The 14,531-nt window shown below is 42.7% G+C and overlaps 1 protein-coding gene across 1 annotated transcript; it reads right to left on the bottom strand.

The window, feature by feature from the left end:
• Positions 1-5,074: 5,074 nt before the first annotated feature.
• On the bottom strand, positions 5,075-8,412 carry LOC139531558 (zinc-binding protein A33-like). Its single transcript, XM_071328104.1, has 6 exons — positions 7,898-8,412; positions 7,408-7,503; positions 6,977-7,207; positions 6,848-6,870; positions 6,638-6,756; positions 5,075-6,423 (listed from the first exon to the last, which is right to left on the bottom strand). Exons 1-6 carry the CDS (start codon positions 8,303-8,305, stop codon positions 5,888-5,890), a joined length of 1,413 nt encoding a protein of 470 aa, XP_071184205.1. The 5' UTR covers positions 8,306-8,412; the 3' UTR covers positions 5,075-5,887.
• Positions 8,413-14,531: the final 6,119 nt, after the last annotated feature.

The following is a 14,531-nucleotide window of genomic DNA, read 5'->3' as shown; positions in this document are numbered from 1 at the left end:
GAGAACTTGGGAAAGTTGAACACCAGACGGGCTGCGGCGTTCTGGATGAGTTGTAGGGGTTTAATGGCACAGGCAGGGAGCCCAGCCAACAGCGAGTTGCAGTAATCCAGACGGGAGATGACAAGTGCCTGGATTAGGACCTGCGCCGCTTCCTGCGTGAGGCAGGGTCGTACTCTGCGAATGTTGTAGAGCATGAACCTACTGAGACCACTATTTACACTTTGCTAAACTACTATGACCACCTGAGGGATGCTTGGATGCGGTCTCTGTTCTAGATGATGATGATGATGATGATGACCACCTGAGGGATGCTTGGATGCGGTCTCTGTTCTAGATGATGATGATGATGATGACCACCTGAGAGATGCTTTGATGCGGTCTCTGTTCTAGATGATGATGATGATGATGACCACCTGAGAGATGCTTTGATGCGGTCTCTGTTCTAGATGATGATGATGATGATGACCACCTGAGAGATGCTTGGATGCGGTCTCTGTTCTAGATGGTACTACTGCAAGGACAATGGCATGTTTTGTCACGTATTGAATCTTCATTGGCGTTTTGTAAACGCCCCCAGGTATCTACTCATGCCGTACCTTGCATCTTGTTCGAACACTGAATAGTCACTTGATTAGAGCCCTTAAGTGCTGATTATTGATTGATGTATCCTCAATCTGATTCATGCATGATGAAGGTTCCATGTTTGTAGTCTGGAGAGACTCCCAGCTACTGTAATATAGTGACGTCTGCTGCTAGTGAATACTGCAGATTTGAAGCAATACGACCAGCCTTGAATCACGGACTGCTCCTGTCTCCTGTTTTTACAACTAACTTATTGTGTCAACTTTACCGGCAGCTGGGAGGGCTCTGTAAAGGCCTACGAACAGATATCGATGACTGACGGTTGTGTTTAGTGGATGGGTGAAGTCAGGAAATTATTTTGTTTTAAGTAGTTTGTTGCTCATGTTAGGACAGGGCAGGGGAACTCTGGGAGATGCATTGATCCAATGATTCACAGATTGCTCAGACACAAACCTGGTTGCCCAGGTCTAAATCAGTCTGACTGGAAAAGCAGTAGACACAGCAGCTCCCGAAGATTAGTGTCAGACGGAAGAGAGACATCCTACTCCCTCGTTGTTTCTGGTTCATATACAGTCAATGAACTAAGTAGACCAGACCCAGTCGCTATCCCTTTGGTGTCTATGGGGGAGACACCCCTTAAATAGACCGCAACTGTGACCATTTTCTTCAATGGTAAACAGCCTGAGTAAGACATTTATCCACCATCTTGGCTAGTATCCCACCGATCTGTTAGATGTATACATGGCTGGCGTCCAGTGGGATTAAACATTCTAGAATGTTCAGATAGAAATACAGGCCTACTATATAGAAGAGCCATGCTTCTCTGTCATATAGAATAGTGAAACTGCTCTACACAAGACATTTCTAACGTTCCCTCCTGAACGTATCCCTGGTTTCCTCCAGTTGTCTCTCCAGGACCACTCTTCTGTCTGACTACCAAGGTGCTGATTTTTACTGTTTACAGGGAGTATTGTTCAAAGTTATGCTTAATAAAATAAGAGCAAATAAAAGGTGTCAATTGTTCTTTGAGCCGCCAATGTCTTGTTCTCACAGGCTGCGTTTTATACAGGCAGCCCAATTCAGATTTATTGGTCTTTTGACTAATCAGATCTGATGTGATTGTTCAAAAGACCAAATAGTGAGACAAAAAAGATCAGAATTGGGCTGCCTATGTAAACGCATCAAACTATGCAGCAGTGGCATCAGTCCAGTTGGTCCGGTCTCAGACAAACTACAGGGGCTTCTCCATTCCTCTCCTCCCAGTGTCTCCTCTGACTGGGGTTTCTCCAAGTTGCCAGACAGCTGAGCATTATCACTTTTAAATGGATTACCAACATATTAAAATAATGATTGACATTTTTATTAATGTTATTTTGATTTATTTGTTCATACTACTTCATCCTTCCATAAGATATAGTCCCGACACAAATCTAGGGTTTCTACCCAAGCCGGCTGTTTGTTCGTTCTATTGGTTCGGTTGCCAGAGACGCGACCCAGTCATTTTGTTCTGTATCTGGACGCGACCCAGTCATTCCTTCTAAATGTTCCATTGCCATACTGGCTGGCAACGTTCTTCTCCCTTTCTCGCAAGGCTTGGGTAGCAACCCTAGATTTGTGTCGGGACTATATCTTGTGGAAGGATGAAATATTATGAATAAATTAATCAAAATAAACTTTTTTAATGAAAATATGGCAATCATTCAAATATGTTTTTAACCCATTGTATAAAAATAATAATGCCCTAGAAGCTGGTGTTGGGAGGATATATTGGCACGGTTTGCCAGCCATGGACTTCCTCTCGGGCCTAACAACACCCGTGCCAATATATCCTCCAAACACCAGCTTATCCGGGCATTATCGCTTAAGTGTGTTACCTTGATGACAGGGACTCTGGGTTTGAAGTGAGAGGTTGAGGACTTCAGCCAGTAGCTGCTGGTGTTTCAGAACCTTCCTCATCTTTATTATTCTCCCTATGGCAGCATGGGGCGGCAGGTAGCCTAGTGGTTAGAGCGTTGGGCCAGTAACCGAAAGGTTGCTAGATCGAATCCCCGAACTGGGAAGGTAAAAATCTGTCGTTCTACCCCTGAACAAGGCAGTTAACCCACTGTTCCCCAGTAGGCAGTCATTGTAAATAAGAATTTGTTCTTAACTGACTTGCCTAGTTAAATAAAATAAAAATGTACAGACACATTCAGTACACAAAGAAATGTGATTTTTCAGTATGCAACACATCTTTATGGGGAGTTTGTGGTCCTCCTCGATGTTCTTGTGTGTGGTCTCCTGTTCAGACTTCATAGGAATGTTAATATTCACACGCCGCTTCTTACTGGAGATAAGAACACAGGATTACATCTTACATCCATGCTTTGACAGACAGCAAGAGAAAGATAGATGAAGGGAGAGAGAGAGGAGATAAAGAGAGCAGTTGACAGGCACACAGATAGAAAGATAAATGGAGGGAGGAAGAGAAGGAGATAAAGGTAGACAGTGGGGGACTTCTTGTATCCCAGGAAGACTGATCAGGGTTTCTGGTTTGAACTCCACCTCGTCTACAATGGGATTGGCATCCTCCAGGACCACCCCACAAACACACCCCTCAAACTTCTCAGAGTAGGAGTGCTGTTTGCCATTGAAGTCCAGAGCCCTCTAGTTTATTCCTTCTTACAGCCTCTACGTGGCGCTGTCTGCTGTTATTCCTCCTTACAGCCTCTAGGTGGCGCTGTCTTCTGTTATTCCTCCTTACAGCCTCAACCACGTCACCACCACTGCAACTAGGGATGGGTACTCAACAACAACAACAACAAATTGGGAGGTATATATATATTTTTATGTGCACATTTATCTATATACCAATAGTGCGTAACAATGCCTAATTTATCATAACCATTACAGATGACAAATCCTAATTGCCTCATATACAGTGCCTTCAGAAAGTATTCACAGCCCTTGACTTTTTCAACATTTTGTTGTGTTAGACGGAATTTAAAACAAAGACCAGGGAGGTTTCCCAATTCCTCGCAAAGGATACCTATTTGTAGGGTAATAGATATTGGATATCCCTTTGAGCATGGTGAAGTTATTAATTACACTTTGGATGGTGTATCAATACACCCAGTCACTATAAAGATACAGGCGTCCTTCCTAACTCAGTTGCCGGAGAGGAAGGAAACCACTCAGGGATTTCACCATGAGGCCAATGGTGACTTTAAAACAGATACAAAGTTTAATGGCTGTGGTAGGAGAAAACTGAGGATGGATCAACAACATTGTAGTTACTCCACAATACTAACCTAAATGATAGTGAAAAGTCGAAAGTCGAATATTCCAAAACACACGTCCTGTTTGCAACAAGTCACAAACGTAACACTGCAAAAAAATGTGGCAAAGAAATTAACTTTTTGTCCTGAATACAAAAGCGTTCGAGTTGGGGCAAATCTAACACAACACATAACTTCATACTTTCAAGTATTGTGGTGGCTGCATCATGTTATGGGTATGCTTGTAATCGTTAAGGACTGGGGAATTTTTGGGGATAAAAAATAAACGGAATGGAGCTAAGCACAGGCAAAATCCAAGAGGAAAACTTGGTTCAGTCTGCTTTCCACCAGATACTGGGAAAGGAATTCACCTTTCAGCAGGACAATAACCTATTGGAGTTGCTGGAGTTGCTTACCAAGAATACAGTGAATGTTTCTGAGTAGCCTAGTTATAGTTTTGACTTATCAGCTTGAAAATCTACGGCTGTCTACCAATGAACAGATGCTGTGGCTACATAACAGGATGACAGGATCCCTGAAGATGTCATAGCACACAGGACAGCAGAGATCTTCTCTCCTTTGGGAGACACGATCTGGAAGCCATTTTCTCTCACACTCCCTCCTCCAGAATTGCTTCTGGAGGCAACAGGTCACTTCCAAGACTCACTCTTGTTTGGTTAGCAGGATCTGAAGGTCACAGTTTAGGAGGAATATTATTTTGTTCTGTTTTAATTCTGAATCTGGCTGTTTATAATGAGATGAAGTCCTGCTTTAAATACTTTTTAGATGGAACAGGTAAATAATCACCTGGTCCTGAGAGAGCTGCGTTTTACAGTGTTGTGCAGTATATTACCTTGAGCAGGTGAATGTCCGGATGACAATGTGAATGAGGGGTTGAACTTTCAGTCAACTAGAACCCTGCGTATTGTGGTACTGTTCTCCTCAGTGTTCTTAACCAGGGCTGCTCAATTCTGGTCCTGGAGGGCCCAAACACTTCTGTTTTGGGTTTCTACCAGGTAGAATAGCGCTCACCTGGTGTTCCAGGTCTAAGTTAGTCCCTTAATAGAAGGAAAGGATGAAAACCAGAAGTGTTCTGGCCCTCCAGGACTGACATCGAACAGCCCTGTTCTGAACCTAGCCAGGTCCCACATCTGTGTGTTCTTGTCAAGTCATTGGTATGACAGCACACACACAGCCTGGCACTCTGGCTGTTCTTAAACCTCACACTGAGAAAATTCACGTTTTTGTCCAATTTTATTATAGAGAATTACTGGTAATAACAAGACATACAACAGGCCTTACAAATCATTTACAATACACAGGGCGGATAGAATACTTCACGTTTAGTTTGACAGCTCCTTCTCTCAGACGGTCGGCCTGCTCTGCTGAGGTTCAAAGCCTACAGGGCTGGTCAGGCTGTCTTCTAACAGGTCAAACCACCTAGAGCTGTGCAACTGCCAGGACACTTCATACATACCTAGTCCTCACTGACCAGGCATCGGTCAGCTCACCTGCCTACAGTATGAACACTCTGTACCCTTCCCACTGACCAATGGGCAGGTAGCAGCACCAAGTACCTGGGTTGGTTGTTCTAAAGGAATCAACACCTCTCTCTGAGACAACCCACCACTAGATTGCTTTCTTTTTCATGGTTCTTTGAGCCAGATAGGAATCGTTATCATTATTATTCCGCTCTGTCTGGCATCCTCCAGAGACAGAAGCCTCTAATGGCTAAGCTTCCCAAATAATGTTACAATGAATATACAGTGAAGTGTGACTGACTGTCAAGTAGATTTTTAAGATGAGCAGAAATATCACATGAAGGGGAAGGGCAGTGGTAGTGCACTGTGACAAGGTTGATCAAGAACAAGGGGTTTACACTCATAGAGCTAAATTACCTTTAACATTCTATACATTTCACTGTCAAACAACAATTTCTGTTCATTGTAAAATAAAATGGAGTTGATTTGTAAGATGATTTTTGACCTATAAACATGTATTGACACACGTATCATCATCAATAAATGCTGTTGCACTAGACAGAGATTCTAACTATGCTGTACTTTTACAGAGGCCTTCGCTGGTACGATTCTCAGAGGGGAGAGCTTGCAGTAACTACCCAAGTACGGAAAGACTCTCTCAGTGAAAGTGTGTGTAATAGTGTGTAAACATGTGTTCTCATCAGGGTCAGAGAATGACAGCGCTCCTCTGTCCCAGTCCAGCTGCACTCTGATCCTCTTGGGTTTCTTTGCCACAGGGAGGACACTGGTTGATTCTGGTGGGGAAAATGCACCGTATTTACCTTTGAAGTGCCAGAATCGCCAGTGTCCAGTATTAACTGCTCCCTTCCTCTGGACAGACTTTTCCATCACACCCAGTGACCAGAATGTATTGTTCCCAACCTCAACGTCCCAGCTGTGTGTCCCTGAGTTAAAGCCCTCAGAACCCAAGACCCATGCATAGTAATCAAACCTCTCTGGGTTATCAGGGAGCTGCTGTTTCTCATTTGTGCATTTCACAATGGTCAGATTCTCAGATAGGACGAGACCTGGGTGGGCAGTGTTAGGGTCCAGAGTGACAGGACCTGAGTGCAAAGAGCAGATTTACTAGATTAGAACTGTGGGTAATTTCTAGTTGATGCTGTTTAAAAAAATATATATTTTTGGATGCCTGGAAGAACAAGTCAAATGTATAATAGTTGTGTACCACTGTCAATGATACTGGTTACTTGCACTGCACAGTTGACGGTCAGGCAGATAAATGCATTTTAGTATAATCATAAATTGATATTTATTTACAGTATTTCACAATCCCCTGCATCTCCTCCCAGACTCTGAACTGCAGGTTTCCCAGGTGTTTGGCCACGTCTATCAGCGCTCCTGAGACCAGCTGTGGATCCGGCAGTGTGCACTGGGCTCTGGAAGAACGTTCAGGAGTCAGTGTTGCTGTTGCTGTAGGGTTGGGTTCAGAACCACAGAGAAGAGAGAGATAGGAGGCAGATCACTTACCTTACCACTGTGGCCTTATAGTTCTGAAAAAACAGAAGACAAGATTAAATTAAACAATCAATCAATATTAACCAGTCAACCGATACACATACCAACACATCATGTCAACTTAGAGAGCGCAGTGCTGACCTGTAGGAATGAGATGTCTTCAGCTCTCAGCTCCTCCTCTAAGGCTCTGATTGTGTCTGAAAGTGATGATATCTCTCCGCTCATCTCCTCAATCTTCTCCTTCATCACCTGACTCTTCTGCTCCTCTTCCTCCCTCAGAACAGCTATCCTCACCTCCTCTTCCTCTCGTAGAAACTGATGGAGCTTCTCAAATTCCTTTCTAATCCGTATCTCTGTGCTCTGGGCCTTGTTCTGGAGACAGTGAGAGGAAAGGCATTACATTATTTAAATGTTCCTTTCTAATCCGTATCTCTGTGCTCTGGGCCTTGTTCTGGAGACAGTGAGAGGAAAGGCATTACATTATTTAAATGTTCATTTTCACAGTTTACCCACAAAATACTTTGAGTAAAATCCATACAATTCTATGTTCTCTTACAACTCAGCATCCTCACCTTAATGTGTTTTACTGTTTGGTTACAGGTTTGTTTAACTTTATTAAAGACCTCCAGCTTCTCCTGTAAGGGCTTCAGGAAAGTCTGGAGTTCCTCCTGGAATGAGAAATTGTTTTATTGAAGAGAATTTGTACTTTGTTGTTTCATTACAGAGTTGATCTACATGGAGGGAAGGGGAATGGACTGTTCCCCTCTGTGTACAAGCCAGGTTATGTGAGTATAGTAGTTAGGTGTCACATCATATGTGTGTGGTTAGATGTTTGTACTCTTCAATCCGGATAGATCTGTTTTTACAGGAAGTAGGAAATTATTTGCATCAATATTCTCCAGAATATTGAGAAAAATACTTGGAAAATATATATTTGACACTGGTTTCACACACAGCAGTACTGCCATAAACACAACAACACATTGATACTAACTGTATATTATATTTGATATATGATTGATATGTACTGTATTTTAAATTCACCTGTTTATGCTACTGTACCTTTTGATCCTGTGCAGCTTCGTCTATGGGGCAGCAGTTGTGGTTTTTATGTTTTCTGGAGGCCTGACACACCACACAGATGGGCTGTTTATCATCCAGACAGAAGAGCTTGAGTTTCTCGTTGTGCAGATTGCAGCGCTCCTCAGACTCCCCTGAATCTCTCCGCCTCCTCTCCTGTAAGAATGCCTCACACAGGTTCTTTAAAACCAGGTTACAGGAAGGATTGCCTTTTGATCTGCTTCTCTTCCTGCACACTGGACATTCCTGAGATCGCCTCTGTTTCCAGTATTGCTGCAGACAGGCTTTACAGACGCTGTGACTACACGACAGGACCACAGGATCCTTGAAGATTTCATGGCAAAAAGGACAGGAGAGATCCTCCTCAGGAGAAGCTGATCTGGAAGCCATTCTGTTTTTGAGACACTCCCTCCTCTGGAATGACTTAGAGAGAATCTCAATGTCATACTCCTCGCATCTTCTCTCCCGCCTTCTCAAACCCCATTGGAGGAGAAAGTTAGAGGGGCGGGACCTCTGGCTTTCTCATCCAATGGGTTTTGAGAAGGAGGCAAGGAGGGAGGACACGAGGAGTATGACATTAAGATTCACACTCTGCCTAGTACCAAAGTTAACTTTCAAGGCTTTAGAAACGAAACTGTGATTCAGCCAGCAGCAGCTTGAGGTCAGTGTTTGGCTAGTAATCCTTGCTGTGTAAAGGCAGTCTCTAGTCACTGGGAGTAACTGAGCTTGTTCCTTTTATTCCAAAGGGGTGGAGCTTTCTGAGACCAGGAAACTTATTTGGCATGGCAGTGCACGTGTTCTTATAATACCTCAGTGAGCGCACGTAGAGAAATCAGGAAGCATAGGGGCTAGGGGGGGGGGGTGGCTAAGAGGTTGGGCTAGACTGTCTGAGAGATACAGCTACCCTCACCCAGGGACAAGCCCCACCACACTGTCCCTTCTCTGCCAACAGCTGAACATGAGGAAAAAGGAAGCAATTTTGCAAGCAGCTAAAGGACAAGCTCACAATTTCAATCAATGTTTATCACCATTTATTACTATTTGCAGACTATTGGCAATCAAGGCCTTTATAAACCAATTTATCTGTAGGCCTATACAAAATAATAATATGCAGGCCCATGCAATTTAACCTTTATTTAACTAGGTAAGTCAGTTAAGAACAAATTCTTATTTACAATGACGGCCTACCCCGGTCAAACCCTAACCCAGACGACGCTGGGCCAATTGTGCGCCGCCCTATGGGACTCCCAATCACAGCCGGATATGATACAGCCTGGATTCGAACCAGGGACTGTAGTGACGCCTCTTGCACTGTGATGCTGTGCCTTAGACAGCTGCCCCACTCGGGAGCGGTTAGGAACCTTGGGTAGGGACTAATCAGTGATGTAATGAGTATGCAACACAAACCATAGTAATATGAATCTCCCCGTAGCTGCAGCAGGCAGTGGAGATGTAACATGACTGGGCTTTTCCACTGTTACAGAGGCCTTGAATGGTAAGATCCTCAGAGGGTGGAGTTTACAGCAATTGTCTAAAAAAACTACCAGTGAAAGTGTGTGTGAACGTCTGTATGTGCTGTTATGAGGGTCAGAGAAGGACAGCTTTCATTTGATCCTCGGAAGTTTATATGCTACTGTCAGGTCTACTGTCAGGTCCACTGTCAGGTCTACTGTCAGGTCCACTGTCAGGTCTACTGTCAGGTCCACTGTCAGGTCCACTGTCAGGTCCACTGTCAGGTCTACTGTCAGGTCCACTGTCAGGTCCACTGTCAGATCTACTGTCAGGTCTACTGTCAGGTCTACTGTCAGGTCCACTGTCAGGTCCACTGTCAGGTCTACTGTCAGGTCTACTGTCAGGTCCACTGTCAGGTCTACTGTCAGGTCTACTGTCAGGTCCACTGTCAGGTCCACTGTCAGGTCCACTGTCAGGTCTACTGTCAGGTCCACTGTCAGGTCCACTGTCAGGTCTACTGTCAGGTCCACTGTCAGGTCCACTGTCAGGTCTACTGTCAGGTCTACTGTCAGGTACTGTGTCTACTGTCAGGTCTACTGTCAGGTACCGTGTCTACTGTCAGGTCAACTGTCAGGTCCACTGTCAGGTACCGTGTCTACTGTCAGACCTACAGTCAGGTCTACTGTCAGGTCTACTGTCAGGTACCGTGTCTACTGTCAGGTCTACTGTCAGGTCTACTGTTAGGTCTACAGTCAGGTCTACAGTCAGGTCTACTGTCAGGTCTACAGTCAGGTCTACTGTTAGGTCTACAGTCAGTTCTACTGTTAGGTCTACAGTCAGGTCTACTGTTAGGTCTACAGTCAGGTCTACTGTCAGGTCTACAGTCAGGTCTACTGTCAGGTCTACTGTTAGGTCAATGGTCAGGTCAAGGGCTCTGGTGGAGACTGTGCTGTGTATTTATCATCAAACTGTTTCAGTCACCAGTATCCACTCCTAACCAGTGGTGTGTATTCATGGATGCCCAGGGATGCTAGCCTTCCCAAAATAATTGACCAATATAAAAATGATAAAACATAAAATAAATGATCTTTCGTCTCTCTGTGTTTCATCATTTTCCTTCAATTCACAATAGTCTGAATGTATCTCACATGAGAAAGCCTCCGAGTGAAACAGCGCCCATCTGTCTCTAAGTGTAGGCCATCGATCTGATGATGTCTGTTCCAAACCACTATGACATTGATGCCGCCCGTAGCATTGAAGGCAAGGGAAGCCAGCGAGCATCTGGCCTCCCTTGACAAAAAAGTATACAAAATTAGCCAATCAGCTTTGAGCTAAACTGAGCGAGCTCAACTGTGAATGGTCCTGGTGCACCAAAAAGAAAGTGTCAAGGGAAAGCAGCTTGGATTTGGCGTCACTCCTATCAAATCCCATTGAGAGCACACATAATTGACAGAAAAACTTGAATTGTTGCATCTTGTTGTGTTGTTGTCCTCCGCTGGCTAGATAGCAAAACTTGGCCCTTTCCTAAATTAACCATGGATGGAGATAGGGATTTGGACTTGTGGTTTTACTCAATTCTCCATACTGACCAATGATTATAAAGGCGATTCTGATCCAACCATTAATTCATACATTGTTGTGCCCCTGGCCTGAGAGGATGGATGTTCACTATGTAGCTAGATGTAGTCGGCTAATGTTAACTAGCTACTGTTGCCCATGAATGGAAGTTAGGCTAGCAAGCAAGCATGTTAGCCAGGTAGCCTAGGACAACAAAAAATAAAAGAGTGTACTGTATGACAGACTCATAGACTGTTTCTCAACATGAAAGAGAGGAGGATGGCATTGGCGTTTCTCTACAAATAGGGTGAGTCAACATGGTTTACTATTTGCACGAATGCACACAGATATCAGAACAATGGACAGCCACATCATATTTAGCTTACGTTGATTGGACTAAATCGTTTTTGGTATCTTTTAGTTATCACTGTATTAGACTAAGCAGAGGTGATTTGATGATGTTGAAATGTTGAAGTTAAAATGGTGCTGGAATAGTGGAGGCAGCTCCTGTAGCTCTCTGTGGTTCTAAATCAATAGTTGTTTAGTGGTCCGAAAATGTTAGAAACATGAACTTGCTTGACCTTGCTGTAGGTCATGTAACTGTTTGTTACATTCAATAATTCACTGGACAGAGTTTGCTGTCCGGTTTTGTGGTTGAATTTATTCTGCCACTGTGTCTTCTTATTGTCTCGGCCTTTAGACCTATATATCATGGTGTCAAGACATATGAATTAACAGTTTATAGAGCAAACAACACAATTATCACAACAAATAGGTTGTAATATGGCGTTTGGGGGGATTTTAATGGACCGCTACTGCTCCTAACTGCTTCCTTCCTCTGGACCGACTCTTGTATAACATCCAGTGACCATTCATAACGGTCCCCTACCTCAACATCCAAGCGGTGAGTCCCTGGGTTAAAGCCCTCAGTCCAGGAGCCATACATATCTATTAAACCTCTCTGTGTTGACAGTAAGCTGCTGTTGCTCTTCACTGCGTCTCACACTCATCAGATCCTCAGACACAATGAGACGCGTGTGGGCGGTGTTTGGCTCAAGAATCACAGGAGCTGAACAGAGAAAACAAAGATTAGACACAATACAAATATCTGTGATTTTAGACTATACTGGTTCCCTGTATACTGTATTGCAATATTTATATTTAATCAAAATAAAATGTGATTGATTGAATTAATACTCATTGTATTTCACAACCCCCTGCATCTTCTCCCAGACTGTGAACTGCAGGTTGCCCAGGTGTTTGCAGTGGTGGAAAAAGCACCCAATTGTCATACTTAAGTAAAAGTAAAATACTACTTGAGTAAAAGTAAATACTACTTGAGTAAAAGTAAAATACTACTTAAGTAAAAGTAAAAATACTACTTAATTAAGTTAAAGTAAAATTTGAGTAAAAGTCTGAAAGTATTTGCTGAAGCAAACCAGACTGCACCATTTTCTTGTTTTATGTTATTTACAGATAGCCAGGGGCACACTTAACACACTCAGACATCATTTACAAACGAAGCATTTGTGTTTAGTGAGTCCACCAGATCAGAGTCAGTAGGTATGACCAGGGATGTTCTCTGTGTGAATTTGACTTTTTTCTTGTCCTGCTAAGCCTTTGAAATGTAACGAGTACTTTTGGGTGCCAGGGCAAATGCACGGAGTAAAAAGTACATTCTTTTCGTTAGGAATGTAGTCAGACCCCCTGCAGGGTCGCAAAACAATCGGATGCATCCGGTTTTCAGGGGAAATGAAAAGAGAGCCTGTGATACCACTTCCTCTTTTGGATGTTGACAAGGTGACTCTCCATCTTAACTCCTCCTCCACATTTACTGGATTGGTTCTCCAGTGCAGAAGAGAACCTCCCCCAACAGTTTTTTTTGTATCTTCTACGCCTGCTACATTTGGTTAGGTTCAGAGTGAAAGAGAAGAGAGAGAGAGGAGGCAGGTCACTTAACTTTCCCTCAAGGCCTTAAAGTAATTACCAGACTGATTACAGCTGCAGTGAACCGTTCATGTAAGCTCGGGGGACCAGGCGGCTCAGAGGCTATTAAAGTTCTGCAGAGGAACAAAAGGACATATTAAATGTACTTAACAATCAAACAATCAATAACAATCTGTCAATCAATAAAAACCGACAAATAATGTGAATTTAGGTTAACACTTCCTTTCAAGGGTCTTTATTACTGTGTAATCACACGTGTAAATACACTGTAACAAGTATTGTAGTTACAGTAACTGTAACAATTCATATTTTACAATGTACTAACAACATGTACCTGGTAGTAATTGTGGTCTGTAACTACAGAAGTGTAGCAATGAATGCTTGTTACCATGCTTGCTACAAATGGGCAGGTTTCCACTAAATTCCCCAACTTTGTGTTTTGCTTCTTCTCAGCTGCATCCGATTAATTAACAACTGTGACAAAGTTTGGGATCCCTTGTGGCTGCGCTGGGTTTCTGAGAGATTACACTCTATGTTCAATAGGCTCTAATTACTTAACCATGAATGTGCACCTTTCAAAATATATCTCCAGTCAACATTGTTGCAAGCACATTCCCCCAAAATAAAGCCATCTGGGTTAACTTGGTTGAGCTTACGAAAACAGATGTAATACGAGTCTCTCCCAGAGGAGGAATAAGACACTATTTCAAAGCACATGTGTTGTTTGTCTAAGTACAATGTAATTCCTATTTCTTATACAGGATTTAGCTAGTGAAAATGAAGTCTATCTTGAGAGGTACTTATTTGTAATGAATGGGTACTTTTACAGTACATTACCCATCCTGACAAGCTGGCCCTCATTTTAAAGCTTTTGAAAGTGCGATCCAAGTGAGAGAATAAACACACTAGTACAATGTAGAGTACATTTAATATTTGCAATGTAATTACTAGGTGTTACATAGGATTTGGCTAGTTAGAATTAAGTTTATCTTGAGGGGTACTTACTTGTAATTATAGTCTACTGATAGCCAGTGGTGGAAAAAGTACCCAATTGTCATACTTGAAAGTAGACATACCTTAATAGAAAATGATTGAAGTAAAAGTGAAATACCCAGTAAAATACTACTTAAGTGAAAGTCACCCAGTAAACTACTACTTAAGTGAAAGTCAAAGTATTTGGTTTTAAATATACGTAAGTATCAAAAGTACAAGTATATATATATTTTAAACTTTATTTAACTAGGCAAGTCAGTTAAGAACAAATTCTTATTTACAATGACAGCCTACCCAAACAGAAAAATAAAAACAGTACTTTTCATTGCGTGAGATTTAAGGTGTGCCGTGAGAGAGTGTGAACAGGGTCAAATGCGTATCTCACGGTCAATGCTTGAGAGTTGGCAGTACTAGTATTAGCTAGCACGCTAGCTAGCAAGTTTTCTAACCTTGGTTGGCTAGCTAGCTAGCTAAGTTACCTAACATAAAACTGACAAATAGCTATACAAATCTTTGGCTATACTATGGTCACAGATTGAACAATGAGACAGATATTTCACCGGATGTACACTACCGCTATAAAGTTTTGGGCCACTTAGAAATCTCCTTGTTTTTGAAAGAAAAGCAATTTTTTTGTCGTGCTTTTCTTCAAAAATAAGGAGATTTC

The sequence above is a fragment of the Salvelinus alpinus genome, chromosome 10, assembly GCF_045679555.1.
Source record: "Salvelinus alpinus chromosome 10, SLU_Salpinus.1, whole genome shotgun sequence".
In the NCBI taxonomy this organism is placed as follows: Eukaryota; Metazoa; Chordata; class Actinopteri; order Salmoniformes; family Salmonidae; genus Salvelinus; species Salvelinus alpinus.
Note: the sequence above shows the minus strand (reverse complement) of the source record. Positions and strands in the feature narration are given on the sequence as shown.

What these genes read in the sequence shown, in the direction of transcription:
- LOC139531558 (XM_071328104.1), bottom strand. Translation starts at nt 8,305, where the DNA reads ATGGCTTCCAGATCAGCTTCTCCTGAGGAGGATCTCTCCTGTCCTTTT. An exon ending in AAGACATCTCATTCCTACAG is followed by an intron (nt 6,871 to 6,976) that starts GTCAGCACTGCG and finishes CTGTTTTTTCAG; the next exon opens with AACTATAAGGCCACAGTGGT. An exon ending in TATAAGGCCACAGTGGTAAG is followed by an intron (nt 6,757 to 6,847) that starts GTAAGTGATCTG and finishes ACGTTCTTCCAG; the next exon opens with AGCCCAGTGCACACTGCCGG.